General features: G+C 47.2%; 1 protein-coding gene across 1 annotated transcript in view; it reads left to right on the top strand.

Annotated features, from left to right (window-relative positions):
* Positions 1-17003, top strand: part of SCAPER (S-phase cyclin A associated protein in the ER) — a 73216-nt gene extending 56213 nt beyond the window's left edge. The window contains exons 19-20 of the mRNA XM_048519729.1: positions 1877-1988; positions 16698-17003. Coding sequence (XP_048375686.1) covers positions 1877-1988; positions 16698-17003 — 418 coding nt within the window. The remainder of the gene's footprint in view (positions 1-1876; positions 1989-16697) is intronic.
* The last annotated feature ends 5501 nt before the right edge of the window (positions 17004-22504 follow it).

The raw sequence follows: 22504 nt of genomic DNA on the forward strand, positions 1-22504 counted from the left end.
GGTTCAGGAGCCACGTGGGGCTCTTTGGAGCACTGTTCCCAACATGTTTCGGGAACATGCCCTGTGGGGCTTGTGGCAGGTGGTTTCCACTTTGAAACAGGTAAGCTAGCGTGATGTCGTGGTTCAGAGCAGGTGCACTCTAATCCGGAGAACCGGGTTTGACTCCCTGCTCTGCCACTTGAGCTGTGGAGGCTTATCTTGGGAACCAGATTAGCTTGTGCACTCCGACAACACGCCAGCTGTGTGACCTCGGGCTAGTCACAGTTCTTCGGGGCTCTCTCAGCCCCACCCACCTCACAGGGTGTTTGTTGGGGGGGGGGGAGGGAAAGGAGATTGTAAGCCCCTTTGAGTCTCCTTACAGGAGAGAAAGGGGGGATATAAATCCAAACTCTTCTTCTTCTAAGCACCGAGCTTCCCTGAGATTCAGTCTACGTGCCATATACGGATCAAAAATGGCTCTTTCGGTAGATCACAAAACGTGATCATGTATTACACTCTCTGTAGTGAAAAGGAAGTCCCACATGAACGGTTATGTCCGTGTTTACTGCACGTGTAGGCTCCCGAAAGCCTCTGCAAAAACGAAGAGGAACGTCGCTTTTCCAGGATTGGGGAATGGTGTGACTTGCTATGCCAATGGCAATTTGATAGAGCCTCTGATTAAATCCCTCCTCGTCCAAAACTCAGCTTTTCCCGATAGCAGCCGAGTTCAGGATAAAATAAACATCCTCCACGAACCCCCGTCCCGCAATCTGAAATTTGGCAGACGTTTTGAGGTTTCTGCAGCAGCCGCTCGAAAGAGCAGGCCGAGCGCGCTTTCCGAAAAGAGGGAATAAGATTACCTTATTTGAGTCAACAAACAGCTCGATTCAGCGTTCGGCTTCTGCCCTGCCAAGAAGTTAAGCAATTCTGTAACAATTGGAATAATCTAGAAGTAGGTAACTCTATATCCTCCCGTAGGAAGGGAAACGGGAAATAAGAACCTTTGTGTTTCGGGAACAAGAAACTGCGTCTATAGGGCTTTTTTTTGTAAAGAATTTAAAGGGGGAGAAATTATTCTGAAAGGCCAGACATAGGGCTCCGCGTCGGCGTACTTTATCTGAAGGGGCGGGTGAGGACTCGAAGGGAAAGCCACAAAGCCGGCTCTGTATCTGCCGATGTGTTTTCACAAGCAAAAACCGGTTTGAAGAGCGTCCCTCCCTCCAGCCGGAACGTATGGGCACCAAGTGACCCTCCACAATTTGCTCAGTGTTTGGCTGCCGAGCAGCCAAATCCTTGCTGATAGCAGGGATCCCAATTCAAGTTATCCAGCTTTTATCGTTAAAACGTTTTCCAAATTCCGCCCATTGGGTCCAGTCCAGTGATGGTCAGTCGCGGCTCGAGTCCCATTGACGGCAAAGGAACTGCAGATCCCTGAGATCGTCTACAAAGGGTAGACCGAGTCACAGCCCCTGGTGATTGGCAGATCATAGGATTTTCTTTTCTTTTTTCCCCAAACGATCTGTCGTTCGAAGGAAATGCTGTATTTTTTCCCCTTTTCGGTTTTGAATAGTTTCATCCAGGGGTGTATCTAGGGAAAATGTAGCCCGGTGCAAAATCTGAGTTTTCTGCCCCCCCCCCCCTCCCCCCATCATGACAAAACAACGTTCTTTTGCACCAGGTCTTGAAGTCAGTGTATGGACCCGGCGGGGGGAGCGGTGTGTGGGCACCATTTTCCACCCCCACATGACTAAGTGGGTCAAAGAGTCCGGGACATTTGACCCCATATGTGCCCCTGGGCGATACGCCCCTGGTTTCATCCCACCTTTTCATCACCCCGACACCTCAAGGAATTCCCCCAGTTCCTTACTTTTTATTTCTTTCTCTTTCACGTGGAAAGGCTGCAGCGGTTGGTGAAGGATCTTTTGAAGCAGCTTCAAGTTCAAGACGGCAGCAAAGTTTCCGCCCTGGACAGGATTTTAGGAGAGATTTCGCGCATACTGGAGAAAGAGGTACCGTGGCTATCTTCTGTTTTGTGCTTGTGCTTGAGGAGCAGCAGTGGCGTAGGAGGTTAAGAGCTCGTGTATCTAATCTGGAGGAACCGGGTTTGATTCCCAGCTCTGCCGCCTGAGCTGTAGAGGCTTATCTGGGGAATTCAGATTAGCCTGTGCACTCCCACACACGCCAGCTGGGTGACCTTGGGCTAGTCACAGCTTCTCAGAGCTCTCTCAGCCCCACCTACCTCACAGGGTGTTTGTGGTGAGGGGGGAAGGTCAAGGAGATTGTCAGCCCCTTTGAGTCTCCTGCAGGAGAGAAAGGGGGGATATAAATCCAAACTCTTCTTCTTCTTCTTCTTCTTCTTCTTCTTCTTCTTCTTCTTCTTCTTCTTCTTCTTCTTGTCTGTGATATCTGACCTGAAAAATGGGACGTTTGTGAATCTTTCCCTCAAGCGATTAACGTAATTCCTGGCTACACAGAACACTGAAATCTGGTACGCCTGGACTCCATACTGGAAAAGTCTGAGCATGGGACACTTTTGCACCTAACATGGGAGGCGGGAAATGTGTGGAAGGAAGCATTTCTAAACTGCATTTTCTTGATCTCCCAACAGCATGGTGTAGCCAATTGGCCATGCTGGCAGGGGCTGATGGGATTTGTAGTCCATGAACATCTGGAGAGCCGCAGGTGGCAGACCCCTGGTGTAGTGGTTAGAGTGACCGACTAGCCAGCGTGGTGTAGTGGTTAAGAGCAGGTGCACTCTAATCTGGAGAACCGGGTTTGATTCCCTGCTCGGCCACTCGAGCTGTGGAGGCTTATCTGGGGAACCAGGTTAGCTTGTGTACTCCAGCACAATGCCAGCTGGGTGACCTTGGGCTAGTTCTTTCACAGGGGGTTTGTTTTAAGGAGGGGGGAGATTGTAAGCCCCTTTGAGTCTCCTTACAGGAGAGAAAGGGGGATATAAATCCAAACTCTTCTCCTCCTCCTCCTCCTCCTCCTCCTCCTCCTCCTCCTCCTCCTCCTCCTCCTCTTCTTCTTCTTCTTCTTCTTCTTCTTCTTCTTCTTCTTCTTCTTCTTCTTCTTCTTCTTCTTCTTCTAGTATGGGGGGAGACCCTCTGAGGTGTCCTTTGTGGGGTGTCCTTTGACTCGTCATGAATTCTCAGCCAAAGCTACCTCACAGGGCTGTTGTGCAGATAACAAGGAGAAGAGGAGAATGATATAAGCCACTTCGGACCCCCATCAGGGAGAAATGTGAAGTGTGAATGAAGTAACTAAACGCTTTTGTTCCTGAAGTATATATATTTCCCGTTTCACACAGCATAGTGAAAATCCTCAACTCTTATAAAACCCAAACGGGAAACCGCCGCATCTTGGTGTGAAATGATTTCCCTGGTTATTGGTTAAAGATGAGCTTAATTTTGGTGCGCGAGGGGGGAGTCGAATAGCTACTGAGAAACGTACGCTTGGTGCGACTTATCAGCATTTTCAGACATGTGATTGCCATTACTACGAATAAACAGAATCTAAACAGATAGGCTTGACATTGAATTCGCCTCCTCCCCTGATCCCGTTGTCGAGCGCCAGCATTCGGGCCGCCGTTTGGGCTGTGAGTCACCCGAGGAACTTCCCATCGGCCAGAGTTTATAAGCTATGGAAATGAGAAGGGCAAAACGCTCCCTGTCCCCGGAGCCCATATTGTGGTGCAATATCAGATTCTGGCAAAACCCTCCTTCAGTTCAGGTTCATTGAAATCCAAACAGCGGGAGCCCTGTGGAAGAGAAATAAATACCAATTGACAAAATGGTGTTCCTGGAGAAGGGTGGTATTGAGCAGGGTGGCACTGACTCCTGAATCTTTACACGGATGTAAACATGGGTATAAACAGTCACTGAAGGACGTATCCTCTCCAGACTAAAGAGTCCCAAACGCTGCAGCCTCTCCTCATCAGGAAGGTGCTCCAGTCCCTCAATCATCCTCGTTGCCCTTCTCTGCACTTTTTCTATCTATTCAATATCCTTTTTGAGATGTGGCGACCAGAACTGAACACAGTACTCCAAGTGCGGTCGCACCACTGCTTTATATAAGGGCATGACAATCTTTGCAGTTTTATTCTCAATTCCTTTCCTAATTATCCCTAGCATAGAGTTTGCCTTTTTCACAGCTGCCATGCATTGAGTTGACATTCCCATGGAACTATCAACTAAGACGCCCAAATCCCTTTCCTGGTCTGTGACTGATAGCACTGACCCCTGTAGCGTGTATGTGAAGTTTGGATTTTTTGCCCCCATGTGCATCACTTTACACAAACCGTCCCCTGAGGCCTCAAAAGGTTCGGGGTACAAAATCCTCTCATTCACTCAGGGGCTATTTTAGATTAAGAAAATGGTACCGTAGGAAGACATACTTCCCCCCGACCCAACCTCAAGCTGTGATCCCTATCGCCATTGGACCCCTCTCACCTGATCAATAATTTCTTCAAAATGCTTCGAGCTCCAAACATACAGCATCTTTACCTCTGGTGTTCAGATCCTGACTCCTTCAGTTTTTACTTGCACCCAATTTTCTTGTTTTGACCTTCCCGCTTTGGGGGGGGGGGTGTGTTTACATGGTTTGGTTTGCTGTCTCAAGACGGTGGCTAAGACAGGATTAAAAACGGTTCGAAACCAGTTTAAAGGAATGATTTAGAGAGCTGATGTTTGCTGAGATGAAGGAACGATAAGAGAATTTTGAGCTGCTTTTATGACGCTTCGCATAATTCAGGTTCGTCGCAGTGGATCTGGCCGTATAACGGGACTTTGTTTTGCTATAAACAGTTTTCAATCCTACACAGAAGACAAACTGTTCTTTCAGGCCCGGGAAGTCAAGAGAAGCAAACATATGTACGACATTACCAATATCTGTTCTTAATTGGCCCATTTAGGCCAAGAGAGTGTGTATATTTTACCAGGAAAACACAGATTTGTGTTTGGTCGTATTGATGGCAATCGGCTAATAGAATAATAGGTATAACTCTTTTCAGGAGTTGTTATAAACATGAGTTTAATTTATTTTTTTTTAAAATCCTCCAGCCTGTTGTTTACTCAAATGTGTATTTTTCCCTTATCGCCAGTAAGTATCTCCCTTGCCATGGCAGAGAGCTGTTAAGAGTGCGGATTGTGTTTCTGTCTATAAAAATCATGCCACTGCTAATTGTGCCTGTACCCAGTAACCTAAACAAATGTTATTGAATTTTCCCCACAAATTCATCGTGAGCCGTTTTGTGATAGGGGATGCTTTGTAAGCTGTGGGGATAACCCCCGAAAGGTATTTTTATTAAGAAGTGCCAGAGAATGAGTGCAACGTTGGCTCTAAGCATAGTAAGTTAACTCTTATGGATCTATTTGCGTCTGTTTCCACGGTTGAGCCGGGCAATAACTAAACGGGGGGGGGGGGGGCAGTTTTCCAAATTAGCTGGGCAAATTAACATTCCAACGTGCAGACCTCGGTTATGTGCCGTGTTGGGCGACTGATCGAGAGCCCCTTGGGTCAGACGTCAGCTCCCTTCCCTACCAGGAAGAAGAAGAAGAAGAAGAGTTTGGATTTATATCCCCCTTTTCTCTCCTGCAGGAGACTCAAAGGGGCTGACAATCTCCTTGCCCTTCCCCCCTCACAACAAACACCCTGTGAGGTAGGTGGGGCTGAGAGAGCTCCGAGAAGCTGTGACTAGCCCAAGGTCACCCAGCGGGCGTGTGTGGGAGTGTACAGGCTAATCTGAATTCCCAGATAAGCCTCCACAGCTCAGGCGGCAGAGCGGGGAATCAAACCCGGTTCCTCCAGATTAGATACACCAGCTCTTAACCTTCTATGCCACTGCTGCTCCTAGAAGGGTTCTATAAGTAATTCTGAGTTAGGTGTAAGACATACCATAGCCCACAATTCCATTGTCCTCAGAAGTCAGGTGATACTGGGTGACCAATCCAGTGCTGGTACTTGGTATCAAGCTCCCGATCAGCTGTCTGGCCCCAGTCTAGCCAAGCGAAACTAACCAGTTCTCTTTCTGTCCAAGAAAGCTTATTGTGCCGTGTCCTGCTCTAGATCATTAACTGTTCTTCCAAACAAAGGTGGCATGTCTGATCCTTTCAAGATACCCTTGAAAAGATGTGAACCGTGGCTGTTCCAGTCGAGGAAGAGGAGGAGTTTGGATTTATACCCCATCTTTCTCTCCTGTAAGAGGAGACTCAAGGTGGCCTACAAGCTCCTTTCCCTTCCTTTCCCCGCAACAGACACCTTGTGAGGTTGGTGGAGAGTTCAGAGAGAACTGTGACTGTCCCAAGGTCACCCAGCAGGAACGCAGGAGAGTGGAAACACATCTGGTTCACCAGATAAGCCTCCGCCACTCAGGTGGAGGAGTGGGGAATCAAACCCGGTTCCTCCAGATTAGAACCCACATAGCAAGAAGAAGAAGAAGAGGAGGAGGGAGGAGGAGGAGGAGGAGGAGGAGGAGGAGGGGTGGTGGTGGTGGTGGTGGTGGTGGTGGTGGTGGTGGTTTTGGATTTATATCCCCCCTTTCCCTCCTGCAGGAGACTCAGTGGGCTTGGCAATCTCTCTGCCCCTTCCCCTTACAACAAACACACTGTGAGGTAGGTGGGGCTGAGAGAGCTCCGAGAAGCTGTGACTAGCCCAAGGTCACCCAGCTGGCATGTGTGGGAGTGCACAGGCTAATCTGAATTCCCAGATAAGCCTCCACAGCTCAGGCGGCAGAGCTGGGAATCAAAACCCGTTCCTCCAGATTAGATACATGAGCTCTTAACCTCCCTACCACTGCTGCATTTGGAGCGAGAGGAACTGGAATTCTAGTTGGAGAACTGAGACTTGGATGCTGGCCTGAACAGAATCCCAGTTAATTAGAAATTCTTCACCGACGCAGGTAGCCTCGCTCATGATTCAGAGTCTATGGCTACCAATCTTGATCCTCCTTGATCTCAGATTGCAAATGCCTTAGCAGACCAGGTGCTCAGGAGCAGCAGCAACAGAAGGCCACTGCTTTCACATCCTGCACGTGAGCTCCCAAAGGCACCTGGTGGGCCACCGCAGTAGCAGAGAGCTGGACTAGATGGACTCTGGTCTGATCCAGCAGGCTAGTTCTTATGGTCTTATGTTCAGAGTCACACAGAGAAGATACTGCTGGTACATTGAGGGAACAACCCTTTCCCAAGGGCTTCCTCCCACATCCCCAGCTCTGGACCAAAGCTTTCATGGATAGTTTATCAGTAGAGCTACTCATAACTACTGTTGTCCTGACGGAAGATGCCTCAGGACGGATGGCCCATCGCCCTCTTTACCGGGCGAAGTTAAGAGAGTGCCGCATACTTTAAGCACGTTATTTTCCTCGTCCAGACCGATGCTGCCAACAGCAACCACTTTATTATAACAAGAAAGGAAATAAACTGTCAGTGATATAAATGTACCTCCTCCCCATCCAGTAGCCGTGTCTTTCCTTTAGTAATTCATAATCCGCTGAATACCAGAAACTGTGCTCTAGTCGCGAGGTTTCTTCGGCTCTCTGTGGGAGAGCGAGTCCATCAGCTGCCAGAAAGGAGGGCAGTTTTACCTTGAGGATCTGGGATCTTTCTCACAATACTAGAACCAGGGGCATTCATTGAAAATGCTGGGGATTAGGACTAATAAAAGGAAACATTTTTTCACACAACGTGTGATTGGTGTTTGGAATATGCTGCCACAGGAGGGTGGTGATGGCCACTCACCTGGATAGCTTTAAAAAGGGCTTGGACAGATTTGTGGAGGAGAAGTTGATCTATTGGCTACCAGTCTTGATCCGCCTTGATCTCAGATTGCAAATGCCTTAGCAGACCAGGTGCTCGGGAGCAGCAGCAGCAGAAGGCCATTGCTTTCACATCCTGCATGTGAGCTCCCAAAGGCACCTGGTGGGCCACTGCGAGGAGCAGAGTGCTGGACTAGATGGACTCTGGTCTGATCCAGCTGGCTTGTTCTTATGTTCTTATGTTCTTATGATGGTGTCACCATGGTTGTTGGGAAGGGCATGACGTGGGGAGAAGAGAGGTTGTTGTGGCTCCGCGGCAGCCTGGGCTTGGCCATCCAGAAGTTCCCAGTTCGCTCTCCTTTTCTCCACTTGAGGAATTTGGTAAAGAAACGTGGTCCATCTGAGACCCCATGAAAGTCACCACTGGCCAAAGGGAGATCCTACTGAGCTAGACTGAGCAATGGTCAGAGACTTGATCTGAACTAGCGCTATATGTGTATTTATAGCTAGTACTAGTAGATGAGAGCCGTGTGGTGCAGTGGTTAAGAGCAGCGTGGTTAAGAGCAGGTGGATTCTAATCTGGAGAACCGGGTTTGATTCCCCACTCCTCCACCTGAGTGGCCGGAGGCTCATCCAGTGAACCAGATGTGTTCCCCGCGACTCCTACAATCCTGCTGGGTGACCTTGGGCTAGTCACAGCTTCTCGGAGCTCTCTCAGCCCCACCTACCTCACAGGGTGTTTGTGTATCTAATCTGGAGGAACTGGGTTTGATTCCCAGCTCTGCTGCCTGAGCTGTGAAGGCTTATCTGGGGAATTCGGATTAGCCTGTAAACTCCCACACACGCCAGCTGGGTGACCTTGGGCTAGTCACAGCTTATTGAGCTCCCACCTACCTCACAGGGTGTTTGTTGTGAGAGGGAAGGGCAAGGAGATTGTAAGCCCCTTTGAGTCTCCTACAGGAGAGAAAGGGGGGATATAAATCAAACTCTTCTTCTTCTTCTTATGGGGAGAGAAAAAGGAAAGGAGTTAAGTAAGCCACCTTTGAGTCTCCTTACAGGAGAGGAAGGTGGGGTATAAATCCAAATTTTTCTTCTTATAATAATAATAATCTGTAATTGTGAGCACACAAACAAACTATAGATTAGATTGCAGAACCCTGGTAAGTGTCTGCAGTGCTTGATATATTTTTTTGTATCTTGAAAAAATGTATATGCCACTTCTTTTATTCTGAAAACTTATATGCCACTTTTGGATCGAGGTGCCTGTCAAAGCTGAACAGTGCAATGAAATCAGAAAACTCAAGAGCGATGTAAACGAGCCGAAAGCATAAAACTGGACAGAAATAAACAACTTGAAGCAGCCAAAAATGCTGTAGAATTCCACAGAATTCCAAAAAAAATCATTGTAATGTTGTTAATGTTTTCTTTAAAAAAATTCTTACTTAACAGAAAACATGTTTCCTGGCTTTTCCTGTGACTTATTAATAAATCATCTAAGTTCTGAACTGTATCAGTGACTCATCAGAGATCAAAATTGTCCGGAACTTATCTTCAGGCATAGGGGACGGTTTTAATCCTGGATCTTCCAAGTCTGTCAACTGAAATGCCGAGCTGTTACATTCAGCCATTTGTTCCCTGGAAATGGGCGCTATTAAAATGCGTGTTTAAGGCATGAAGGCGGAGAGAGAGAGAGAGAGAGACGGAACCCAACAACGCCTAGTACAGCGATGGCTTAACCTTTTCGACCGAGTGCCCAAATTGCAAACCCAAAACCCACTGATTTATCGCAAAGTGCCAACATGGCAATTTAACCTGAATACTGAGGTTTTCGTTTAGAAAACGGTTGGCTCCGAGGTGTCGCTACTCAGGAGTAAGCTTGGTGGTAGTCGATGGTTTTGCTTTGAAGCAACCGCGGTAAACTCCTTCCAACGGGTGAGTCACGAGGGTTTACTTCCAGAAGCAAGCTCCACTGCCAGCAACTGAGCTTACTCCCAGGTAAGGATCGGTTTTTAGTTCTTCGCATGAAAATCAGTGGGGTTTAACAGCTAACAGGGTTACCTACACTGCTTCCTCAAAACTAGGTTTTAGGTTAATGCTAATAATCGAGCCCAGCGGCCCAGGCCAGCCTAGATGTTGGGGGGGGGGGGGGGGCTCTGTTTGTGACATGTACCCACAGAGGTTTCTCTGAGTGCCACCTCTGGCACCCGTGCCATAGGTATGCCATCACTGGCCTAATAGATAAATACATCAGGAGAAAACAAGAAAGGCAAAATACAGTAAAATTCACAAGGGCGAATTCCTTCTCCTCGCCCCTTCCAAGCATTTATTCCGCCTGCCAAGTCTTCTCATTTTATTCGAAGCCCCAATCAATAGGGTCACGAAGATTGATTCCCGTGAACTGTCACGCTGTTTATGACAGAGATCACATCCAGTCTCTAGAACGGAGGCCCGTGAATGCTCTTGTTAACTCGCCAGTCAAAAAATCAGCAGACACATCTCCCGCTTTGTCGGCTGGCTGCGGAAAAGGATCTTGATAGCCTCACTTTCGCTGCCTGGGAGGAGGAGACCATTACACCGTTAATTGAATTTCCCGGAGAACATAAAAACAAAAGCCGGAGAGGAGGGGGTCAGGAACCACACAGGCTGTTAGCTGCAAGTGGGGCCTCACAATTGATTTAACTTCGGCTAATGGCCCGGTCTGGAGAAGGCATCGCCCAAAGGGAGGAGCAGGAGTTCAGCGAGAGCTCCATCCCACTTACTGAAAACCTTTCCAAACTTATATTTCATGAAACATTGTCTTCTGAAAAGAGCAATAATATTTTGCAGGGCAGGTGCTCTGATTCAAGGCATGGCGGAGAAAATTTAAGGTCTGCGTGGGTCTGTTCTATTATCAACAGCTTTCGTCCACAGAAGTTATGCTGTAAGAATCCATCTTTATTTATTTGTTTGTTTGTTTGTTTGTTTATTAAATTTATAGGTCAGCTTATCCCTAAGGGCTCGAAGTGTTTACAACCATGGCTGTTTCCAAACAGCAGATTAATACAACATAAAAGCTTAACCCATTAAAACTCAACAGCAGTTAATAACAATAAATACATTAAAACTACAAGATTGTGTAAAACACACACACACATTGAAGCTTCCATCGAAAGGCCAAAAGAAAGAAAGGGGAGGAGGTAGAAATCAAGATGGAATTAGCCCAAACCTTCTTCTTGAGAAGAAGAAGAGGAGTTTGATTTATATCCCCTCCTCTCCTCTAAGGAGACTTTAAAGGGGTTTACAATCTCTTTTCCTCTCACTTCCACAACAAACACCCTGTGAGAGGTGGGTGGGGCTGAGATAGCTCGGGAAGAACCGCGCGGACTAGCCCCAGGTCACCCAGTACTTAATGTTTTGGGGCGCATAAGCCACCTAGTTCACCAGATAGGCCTCCATCGGCTCAAAGCTGCAGAGCTGGAATCAAACCCGTCCCCCCGATTCTAATAGCAGAATGGATCTGAGCCGATCCAGCCCTGCGCTTGTTTGAAATTGCATTGCAGTCAAGCAATATTTGTGTCTCATCTGCCATAATTATCCTTCATACCTGGTGATAGGTGACTTGTGGAACTCCCACCCATAGGGATGGCTCCGGCTTAGACGGATTTTAGAACGGGCCTGGAAAGATTTATGGCCCGTCTAGGAGGGAACTTAATGGTCAGCAGAAGAATCTCTACGAATATCAGGAGCAGTCAGCTGGTCTTGTATGTGAGCCTGACTGGCCGCTGTTGAGAAGTTGGACCTTTGATATCTAAGGGAGCATTGAAATCTTATTCAACGGCCTGGAAATCCAGCTGTTATTTAATTTGGTTCTGGACTCACGCCTCGCTCGATCCATCGTGAATCAGCTTCTTACCCTGTTTCCTAACATAAGACATCCCCTGAGAATAAGACGAGTAGAGGTTTTGCTGAAGTGCAAAATAGAAGGCATCCTCGAAAGTAAGACGAGCAAAGTTTTTGTTTGAAGCATGCCCGACTTAACAGAACACAGAAAAATAAGACATCCCCTGAAATAAGACATAGCGCATCTTTGGGAGCAAAAATTAATATAGGACACTGTCTTATTTTCGAAAACACGGTACGCGGCTCTGGAAGCATCGCTTAAACATTTTACATAAATACATTACACACGTGAAATAAATACACTTCAGGTATCTTCGATGCAAGCGTAGAAATATTTCAGATGCCACCAACTAGCCTTTACCAGTATGGTTTCAGTTTTCAAGGAGGGGGGAACGGATTTCTCTAACACAGAAGCTCAACAGAGGAAAAGAACAGCTTTTCAGACCCAAGGAAAAAACCATTAAGTGACCTTGCTATCTTTCCTCGGTGCATATTTTTATAAGATTGTATCACCAAAGACTCCTCAGCTCTAACAGCCATTCCCTCTGGGGCAAGCTAATGGTTTCTTTAACGTGTCAAACAACATTTTGGGGCTTTCTTTTTTATTTTTAGATAAATTTGCAGCCCGCTGCCGCTCCAGTCCTGACGCTGGCTATTTACATTTCAGGCCAGTGTTTGTCGTAAGCTTTCAAATACTGGGGACCTGGGCAGACAGTGTTTATCGCAACCCAGAACAGTCAAGACCGGGCTGGCCTCTAACAGTGTAGAGTCCGGCTCTCTGTTTACATTAGATCGGCATGTTGTTTACAGCATACCAAGCGACCCGTTGCCAGGCACAACTGTCCCACGCTGCGCGGCTTTTGGCGCTTCAGAGGTTTGCGCTTTGAAAACTAGGGAAGGAAGAAAAACTTTATTTCATCCGATCTCTGCAGCTGGGGTATAATGAAAACCTCATTTAATTAAAAAAGGACATAAGGACAAGCCAGCTGGATCAGACCAGAGTCCATCTAGTCCAGCTCTCTGCTACTCGCGAGTGGCTCCACCAGGTGCCTTTGGGAGCTCAGAATTAGAGAGTTCCAGAGGGGTCAGCGTGTTAGTCCACTGTAGCAAAATTCGAGGAGTGTGATAGCAGCTTTAAAGATTTTAGCCTAATTTATTTCTGTGCAGACTTTCGTGATGCAGAACTCACTTCCTCAGATGCATAGAAATATATATCGATTAGGTTTTGGTTCCATACCAGTCGGAAGCTGGATCGCTTCTTGGCACCAGCCCTTTCCAACACCCCCCCGACCACATGCATACTTCAGGTATTTAACAAGGCCTGGGGTGTCAAGAGCCGTGTGGCGAGGTGATTAAGTGCTTGCACTGCCCCTCACACGGTCAGGGAGTTCGGGAGCCCTGTGGGTCAGGATATCCAGGCAGCTGGCTCATGGTCAACTCAGCCATTCATCCATTCCTGGGTCTGTAAATGGGTACCTAGCTCATAGCTAGGGTGGAAAGAATAACGGGGAAAAGCGATGACAAGCTACCCCACAAAAACGGCTTGCCCATGAAATCACTGCTTGCAGGGGTACCCCAGGGTCGGATATGACGGAAGGGGAAACTTACCTTTAAAGGGTGTCTGTCCCCTTCTCTGCATTGGAAGGAATGACCTCTGACTCCATGCAAGCTCATGTTGAAATAAATTTGTCTTTTTTTCAGGGGATGCCCACTCTGACACGCATTAATCGGTTTTTTGACTAACAGGTTTTGAGGATGGGCTAAGTGTTCAAAACAAGCGGCTGACATTAATGGCATGCTCAACGCTTGCCTGCTTGAAATATACAGGAAAGGCTTATAGATTTTAGCAGGCCCAGCTTCTTGTATCATGTGGCCATGGGAGGTGTTGCACTTATTGATGAAAGGGACCTGGGCCCGTTCCGCACATGCAGAATAATGCACTTCAGTCCACTTTCACATTGGTTTGCAAGTGGATTTTGCTATTCCACACAACTGCAAAGTGCATTGAAAGTGCATTATTCTGCATGTGCGGAAGGGGCCTTCATTTATCACCAGGCAGGTAGACAGAGGCATAGCTAGGGAAAAATGGAGCCCGGTGCAAAAATCTGAGTTTTGCTGCCCCTCCCCATGTTTAGGTAATGGTATTTTATGTTTTTCAGTTTCAGGTCTGCAGGGGCGAGTTTTTAGGCTAGCATCAAGATTCTCAGGGCATCTTTAGGAGACTGTCCTGATAATATGAGCAGGTTTGGTGACATTTGGTTCAGGGGTCCAAAGTTATGGACTGTCAAAGATGTAGCCCCCATCTCCCTATTAGCTCCCATTGGAAACAATGGGGATGGGGCACCCTTTGGGAGTCCATAACTTTGGATCCCCTGACCCAAACCTCACCTAACTGGGTGGTATCATCAGGAGAGTCCCCCGGAAACTCCCTTGAAATTGTGGTGTTGCTAGCCTAAAAGCTGTGCCCCTGCAGACCAAAAGCTGGAAAACACTAAAAAATACAAAAAACACACCTGGAAACGCTTGCTGCCCCCTGTGGGCGCACGCCTCGTGCAACGCGGCGCACTTCAGCCCCTTGTATCTCTGCCTCTGCAGGTAGAGGTTCTTTGATTCAATCTGCAGCATTTCCAGCTAAAGGTATTACAGGCGGCCCTCAACCTGAGCTGCTTCTAAATTAACCGGTTTCTTAGTGCTGTGCATTTTTTAAATCCCAGGATGACTCCTCCCGCATTTCCAGTTTAAAAAAGGTCTCCGTCTTCCCTAGTTACCGTTAATGGAGATCCTTAGCTCCATCAGGTGTCTTCAGGATAGCTCAGATGTTCATGGATCACGATTCCCATCAGCCCCAATTGGCCACGCTTGAAGGGGCTGATGGGGATCGGGGAGTCCATGAACATCTGGAGGACCAGAGTTGGTCACCCTGTTTTAGCTGAAAATGCCGGAACAGAGTGGGATTCCTAAACAAAGCAATGCAAGTTGTTGTCGTCCGGCAACATCCAAACGTCGGGTTTCTTTTTTGGAAAAAAAATCGCCACGTTATCCACTAGGAGGGTGCAAAAACAGTGCTAGATGGGGCCATGTTGAGAAAGAAAAGAATTAAATGCCTGCCCTGTTTATTTTACCTATTAGTTACTTGAAAAGTATGCCAAATTGTTGGGTATTAGACTTATCAAACTATTATATCTCCATAACACACACACACATCTATCTATCTATCTATCTATCTATCTATCTATCTATCTATCTATCTATCTATCTATCTATCTATCTATCTATCTATCTATCTATCTATCTATCTATCTATCTATCTATCTATATCTATCTATCTAAAGTTCTTCGATGGATGTATAAAAGCCTAATAAAATATCTATCTGTCTGTCTGTCTGTCTGTCTTGTCTGTCTGTCTGTCTGTCTATCTAATCTATATATCTCCACTTTTCAAACCAATTCATGCAACACAATTTATTACAAGACAACCTTCTCTCAAGTCCATAATCATGTATTTGTTAAACCAACAATGTCCATAATCTTGTATATATTATTGCATCAATGTCACCTGCTGTGACTTTGGTGAAAGTTTATGCATGGCTAAAAGTTTCCTTTGTGCTGGGGTTGAAACTTGGATTGTTGGAAGGGAAGGGTTTTTTGCATGGGGGTTTGCTTTGTTCCATGGCACTTCAAATCCTGCCTAACTCGAGGCTTCCTATTTTGAATTGGCAGAACACTAAAATTATCATTCTCTAATGTAGCAGTTTGTTAATTTAAACGGAGTTGGAGTTTTAAGTGCCAGGGGACCCGAGATGCATCGGGCCCTAAATTCTAGGACGAGTGCTGATAGAGAGTTCACACTAACTTGGCTTGGGGGTGGGTGGGGATTGCCATAGTTTGGTACCCAAATCCAGGCAAAACATATATGGGAAAAGATGCCAAGTTTAAAGTTAGCTGCCATGTCTTCACCTAGGTTTGTATGATGTCTTGCAGTGTTGCGGTTCCTGTTGGATTTGGGAACCATTCCTTTGGGAATCATTCAGCAATTGCTCTGATAATTTTGAATCTTATCTTACATGCAAGTTGCCAAATTCAGAGGCTACGTACTTTGGGCGACACATTCCTCAGGATAGTTAGATCCATCAGTTCACCTGCACCTGCTCTTAACCACTCCTCCATGCTGGGAGGGTGAAAAAATTTTTAATGCAGATTTCCAGATGGCGGGGGCGCCACTCCCCTAACCCCAGGAATACTACCCTGTGAGCTACTACCCTGAAAATCAGAGATGAAAAGCAAACATGTTTGCCCCCTAGAACCAGTGTGGTGTAGCAGTTGAGAGTGTTGGACTGGTATCTGGGAGACCTGGGTTCGAATTCCCACTTGGGCCGTAGAATCTCGCCGGGTGACCTTGTGCCGGTCACGCTCCACCAGCCTGGTCTACTTCACCGAGGATCACTTTGGCTGCCTGTTGGGGAGAAAGGCAGGGTGTAAATCAGGGGTCTGCAACCTGCGGCTCTCCAGATGTTCGTGCACTACAATCCCCATCAGCCCCAGTTGGCCGTGCTGGCAGGGGCCGATGGGATTTGTAGTCCATGAACATCTGGAGAGCCGTAGGTTGAAGACCCCGTGTATAAATGAACTGTAATGAATACCTCGGCTCATGCATTATGAAACAATCCATGGGGGGGGGGGGCCTCAGCTCTGTGGGGTCCTGGGGCAGCGTGTTCCGCCCCCGCATCCCTGTCTGTATCTCCCCAACGATGTCAATTTTCATCATCTCTCAATACAGAACCTAAATATACCCCCAACGCCCCTTGCCCATGTGTCTTCCCGGCTCCTGAGCTACTTACCCCTTGGTAGGGGGCAGGGGAGCTCCAAAGCCCGCCCAAACAGAAATAAGCCCTGAACATAATGTGCCTCATTGGTAGTTCTTTGTAAAATAAGCATTGCCGAATATACACGATTGGCTCGGCCTCGTTTCTTTTGGGCTGAGTTCCCCCCCTCCCACCCCCCCACCCCCCGTCTTTCTTGGCACAGAAGCCGGATAATTAGTTTTGTGCGGCTGCGGTGACGGTGTTGGTTTGGTTTTATTTAGAACACGGCTGGTCTAGGATCCTTGCCAAGAATAATCCTCGAGCCTCCAAGCAGTAGGGATATACGTCTGAGGGGAAAGTCTGCCTTGGGGATGGAAAGAAAGAAAGAAAGAAAGAAAGAAAGAAAGAAAGAAAGAAAGAAAGAAAGAAAGAAAGAAAGAAAGAAAGAAAGAAAGAAAGAAAGAAAGAAAGAAAGAAAGAAAGAAACTGAAGGACTGAAATGTCTCGAACTCGGTGGATGGTTCCTTCGTGTTTATTGGGTGTTAATATGCTTGACTGCTCGGCTGCTGGCCGGACAACTCAGCTGAGGTTTGCCGTCACAAAGGAAAAATCCACCCATCTCCACCCTGTTTGACACCTGAGCCAAAATCTGTGCGGTCACCCTAGGCTGGGAGAAGAAGAGAAGAAGAGTTTGGATTTATATCCCCCCTTTCTCTCATGTAAGGAGACTCAAGGTGGCTTACAAGCTCCTTCCCCCCCCCCTCCCACAAACACCCTGTGGGGTGGGTGGGGATGAGAGAGCGCCAAAGAACGGTGACTAGCCCAAAGTTACCCAGCTGGCATGTGTTGGAGCGCTCAAGCTAATCTGGTTCATCAGAGAAGCCTCCACGGCTAAGTGGCAGAGTGGGGAATCAAACCCCGTTCTCCAGAGTGCACTAGCTCTTAACCACCACGCCACTGCTGGAGAAGGAGGCAATTTGCCTAGCTTTTTGAGCCTGCGGACACCTTTGGAATTTGGTCATGGTGTGGGGGTGAAGCCACAAAATGGCTGCCACGGGAGGAGGAGCCAGACCTAAAATGACTTCCTCGACTTACGCTCAGCCACATTGGGCTGAAGATAAAGTCCTTACTCTGACTCAGAGTCCTTACTCTGACTCAGCACCAGTTGGGAGATCCCCCATCTAGCGTGACTTTGCCTTTGTAAACATACTCAATTCCATTCTGTCTTGTACTGCGGAGACAGTGCTGTGTAGGTTAAGATAGGTAGGGATGCAACCTTTGGCACCTTAGATAAGCATGGACTACAATTCCCACTGGGGCCTCTGCCAGCATGGCCAATTGCAAGGGCTGATGGGAATTGTAGTCCGTAACATCTGGAGTGCCAAAGGTTCACCACCACGGGGTTAGAGTGATTTTTGAACCTTTAGGCACAGTCCCACCCACCGGTTTAGGTGACATTATTGCTGAATGTTCCCCAAGGACTCTAGTAACAGCCCCCCAATTCCCCAAATAGCATGCCAGAGAAGGCAGTTTTATTTATGCAGGATATTTCACTTATATAAGCATGTGATACCCACATCTCAGCCATGCACTCAATGGGACTTTTGTTCCTGATGGCCAAAAGCCAACACCTTAATGCTAGGTTGGATTCTGTTTTGGGACGCGTGCCATTTTTTTTAAAGGCCCGGAGGAGAAATCTGGGGTTTCATCGTCTCCTCGGGGCAGGGCGAACAGTAAGAAAAATCCCCCACCTTCTCTGTCTGTCTTGAAACCATTGCATAGTGGGAGTGGGACTGCCTAAGATCCCAAATGCCCTGTTTGCTTTTCCAGAAGTTCTGAACTCTCTCCAATTCTAGTAGAAGAAGAATTTTGGATTTATACCCCACCTTTCTCTCCTGCGAGGAGGCTGACAAGCTCCTTTCCCTTCCTCTGCCCACAACAGACACCTTGTGAGGTAGTTGGGGCTGAGAGAGTCCCAAAGAACTGTGACTACCCAAGATCATCCAGCAGGAATGTAGGAGTGCGGAAACACATCTGGTTCACTAGATAAGCCTCCGCCACTCAGCTGGAGGAGTGGGGAATCAAACCGGGTTCTCCAGATTAGAATCCACCTGCTCTTAACCACCACTCTCACTGAATGAGAGCTCTGATGAATGCTAGGCATGGTGATGGAAGGAACTATCGAGTCACAGCTGATTTAATGGCAACCCTATAGTTTTTAAAAGGCAAAAGATACTCAGAGGTGGTATGCCACCATTTCCCTCTGCATAGCTACCATGGTCTACCTTGGTGGTCTCCTCATCCCTATGAAGGTACTAACTAGGCCAAGCCCTGCATAGTTTCGGAGATCCAACAAGATTGGCAATAAATTCCTACTGGAAATTTAGAGACTTGGACTCTGATTAGACTGGATCCTCTGAGCAAAATTTCCTCTGTAATAACAATAATAAGCCTTTATTTGGCATAACAATAATCATAACACAATAAAAAAACCTGAGATAAAAGGTACACAAATACAAAGGTTTAAGATAGAATATAAATTATTGATTGTGCATCACCTCCAGTAAAAAAATCGCGGTTCCACCCGCCACAAGTTTCATTGTCGAATTGTCTAGAAGGAAAGGGAAGTCTACCTGATTCCTCCCATTACACTAGGTATCCTAGAAAGAATATTGGAATATTTTTTTGATCTGCTATTAGCAGATTTAGGGCAGCAAAGGAGTTGATGTGCCATAATGTTTCAATTTGTTTGTTCACCACAAGAGCAGACCAGCTTTCGCCTACTTCAAGGATTGTTAAATCTACCACGCAATAAAAGGCCCGGAGGGGAGAACATTGGAAGCCGGAAGCAAGTGTGAGGGAATTTCCTCTCTGTATTGTTAAGGACCTCTGGAGTGCCTGCTGGTAGGATGGAGCCTCCATTCCACCTTCCCTCACCTTTGTAGTGGAGAAACGAACAGAGCTTCTCAAGACAAGAGTTAAGAGTATTTTACCTACAAGACCGTGGTCTTAAAAAATTTCCATCCAAGGTTCTTTTCACTGCTCTGAGACCAAGAAAACTTGACTGTACCTCATGACTCAATCTGCGAAGGCAGGGATACGCTTAATAAGGTGAAATGGTTCAGTCTCTTCTCTGTCGCTGTTCCCCAAAAGAACACCCAACAGCTAGGATGTATGCGTTTCCAAGAAGGAATTAAAAAATCCGTCCAGTTCTCCAAAAAAAAAAATATTTGTATTAGTTTTTTCCATCTGTCAAAAAAGATTCACTTTATGGGAGGTCACCAGTGAGGAAAGAAATGAAGCTGTCAGGGAGAGAAGACGGTATGTATGTATCTGCATTAATAACATGCCATTATTTGCAGCGTCAAATGAAATCTATCGTTCTTATTTTTCTCACTGATCTCTTTACTGCCTTATACACGTGATACACCTCTAAATATTGCCGGAAGCTTTTATTTTGCCTCTTGTATATATTGACTTGGCACATGTTGTCCTCTACTCTGGCTTGGAAATGTTGGCATGTTCAGCAAACTCTGTGGAGTGTGTGAGAGGTGATTATTCTTCATAGGATTCGATTTCCCTGGTTTCTGTGTTTTGGATCTTGCTTCACAGGGGACCGAAGCTTAGAGCCCCACCTGTAATTTCAGAAGGAAGGAGGAGGAGGAGGGTTTGGATTTATATCCCTCTTTCTCTCTCCTGCTGGAGACTCAAGGGCTTTAATCTCCTTGCCCTTCCCCTCACACAACAAACAATTGGCTGTGAGGTGGGTGGGGGGCCGAGAGCTCCTCGAAGCTGTGACTGGCCCAAGGTCACACCCAGCTGGCGTGTGTGGGAGTGCCCAGGCTAATCCTGAATTCCCCAGATAAGCCTCCACAGCTCAGGCTGACAGAAGCCCGAGAATCAAACCCAAGTTCCTCCAGATTAGATACCACGAAGCTCTTAACCTCCCTACGTCACTGCTGCTCCTACGCCTACTGCTGCAAGGAATCTAACTGTAGTCAGGAAGCCTTTTAGCCAACCGATTTTTAAGCGTTTGGGTTTGCAAACTCCTCTTTAAAGGAATCGATGCAAGACTATCCAAAGGAAATGGGGAAGTTAGCCACCTTTTTCCAGGTCCCTGTATCTTCCATGTGAGTCTCGATGCAATAGAGGACAGCCAAGAGGCGATATCATAGAGAAAAAAAAAAAAAAATGTAGCCCGTGCAAAATCTGAGTTTCTGCCCCCCACCTCCCACGTTATGGTGACCCCCTTCCCCACCACAACCAAATAGCTACTGGGGGTTTGCACCAGGCAGCTTTAGTCAGTGTATGGGACTGGGAGGAGGGAGGGTATGGGGGGCATTTTCTGCACCCCCCCCCCACGTGGTTAAAATGGCTCCTTGCCTGAGGACATTTGACTCCCCATATGTCCCCTGGTTAGTAGCGCCCCAATGAGATTTAAGCTTAATGTGAAGCACCCTTAGAGATCAACAAAATGTACAAACTTCTGAGAGCCAAAGGTCCCTTCATCGAATCAGATAGCGGTTTGTCAGGATCCAGAGGGTAGCTATGTCCAGTCTTCTGGAGCAAGAACCACCAGATCTCAAGTCCAGAAAAAAAAGCGGCACCTTGGGAGGCCAACCACATTTCCAAGGCACACGTCGCGGGAAGGTGCTGTCATGGAAGGTCATCTCCAGGTGCCGCCTCGGACGAAGGGTTCATCCGCTGCCCCGGCCGGTGAACCTGCGTGAGTCAGCTGCTCCCCATCTACCCGCCCCTTCCTCTCAACTGATCAGAAGAGTCAGAATTATTGTCTGCAGAGGAGTCAAGCACAAAGATGGTTCATCCAGCTTGACTGGTGTGTTAACTACAATAGGGAGCCACCAAGATTAACAGCTGCTTCTGCTTTGATTAGGTTAGGTAATAACAGTGACTTCCAGTTAATAGTTGGATGGAGTTCCCAGGGGCCGTGTAATCTGGTGGGTTTCTCGGCTGCCTTTTTTTTTTCCCCCACCCTGTTCCTGGCATGGATTGAGCTGTATTATTGGAAGGAAGCCTGTAATCCCATTAGTCTCTGACTAAAAGTAGGAAAAGATAAGGGGGGGATTGAGGAGCTGTTAAGTGTGTTGTACCAGGTAGGGGGAATAGAGTGAGTCACAAGGCGTTTGGGGATCAAGTTTAAGATCTGCGTGTTTAGTCAAAATGTGAACAATAAAATATACAATGGGAGCTGAAGTTGGGAGAGAAGGGATGTTGGATGAAAGCTGGAATGGGTCCAGAGGAGGGAGCAACCAAAGAGGAGTATAAGGCCTGGAGTCCATACTCCTACTTAGAAGAGGGCTTGGGAGCTGGGGATGTTTAGTCTGGGGGATGCGATGGTTAAGGGGGGACATGACAGCCATGTTTAAATAAGAACATAAGAACAAGCCCCAGCTGGATCAGACCAGAGTCCATCTAGTCCAGCTCTCTGCTACTGCGCAGTGAGGGCCCACCAGGTGCCTTTAAGGAGACTACATGCAGGATGTAGAAAGCCAATGGGTCTTCTGCTGCTGCTGGTTCTCGACATCACCCTGGTCTGTTAAGGCATTTGCAATCTCAGGATCAAAGGAGGGACCAAGATTGGTAGCCATAAATCGACTTCTCCTCCATAAATCCTGTCCAAGCCCCTTTTAAAGCTATCCAGGTTAGTGGCCATCACCACCTCCTGTGGTATATTATTCCAAGCACCAATACACGTTGTGTGAAGAAGTGTTTCCTTTTATTAGTCCTAATTCTTCCCCCCCCAGCATTTTTCAATGAATGCCTCCTGGTTCTAGTATTGTAGGAGAGAAGAGAGGGCCATGTTGAAGGGATGCCATGTCGAAGAGGGAGCAAGCTTGTTTTCTGCTGCCTTCAGAGACTAGGACCAGGAGTCCTCATGGGTTCAAAGGTGCAGGAAAAGAGATTCCACCCAAACATTAGGAAAAAACTTCCTGACAGTCAGGGGCTATTTGACAGTGGGATGCACTTCCTGAGGAGAGTGGTGGAGTCTCCCTCCCTTTGGAGGTTTCTAAAGACACGGTGGATGGCCTTCTGTCAGGAGTGCTTTGATGGTGTGTTCCTGCATTGG

This window comes from Sphaerodactylus townsendi, linkage group LG17 (genome assembly GCF_021028975.2).
Source record: "Sphaerodactylus townsendi isolate TG3544 linkage group LG17, MPM_Stown_v2.3, whole genome shotgun sequence".
NCBI lineage: Eukaryota > Metazoa > Chordata > Lepidosauria > Squamata > Sphaerodactylidae > Sphaerodactylus > Sphaerodactylus townsendi.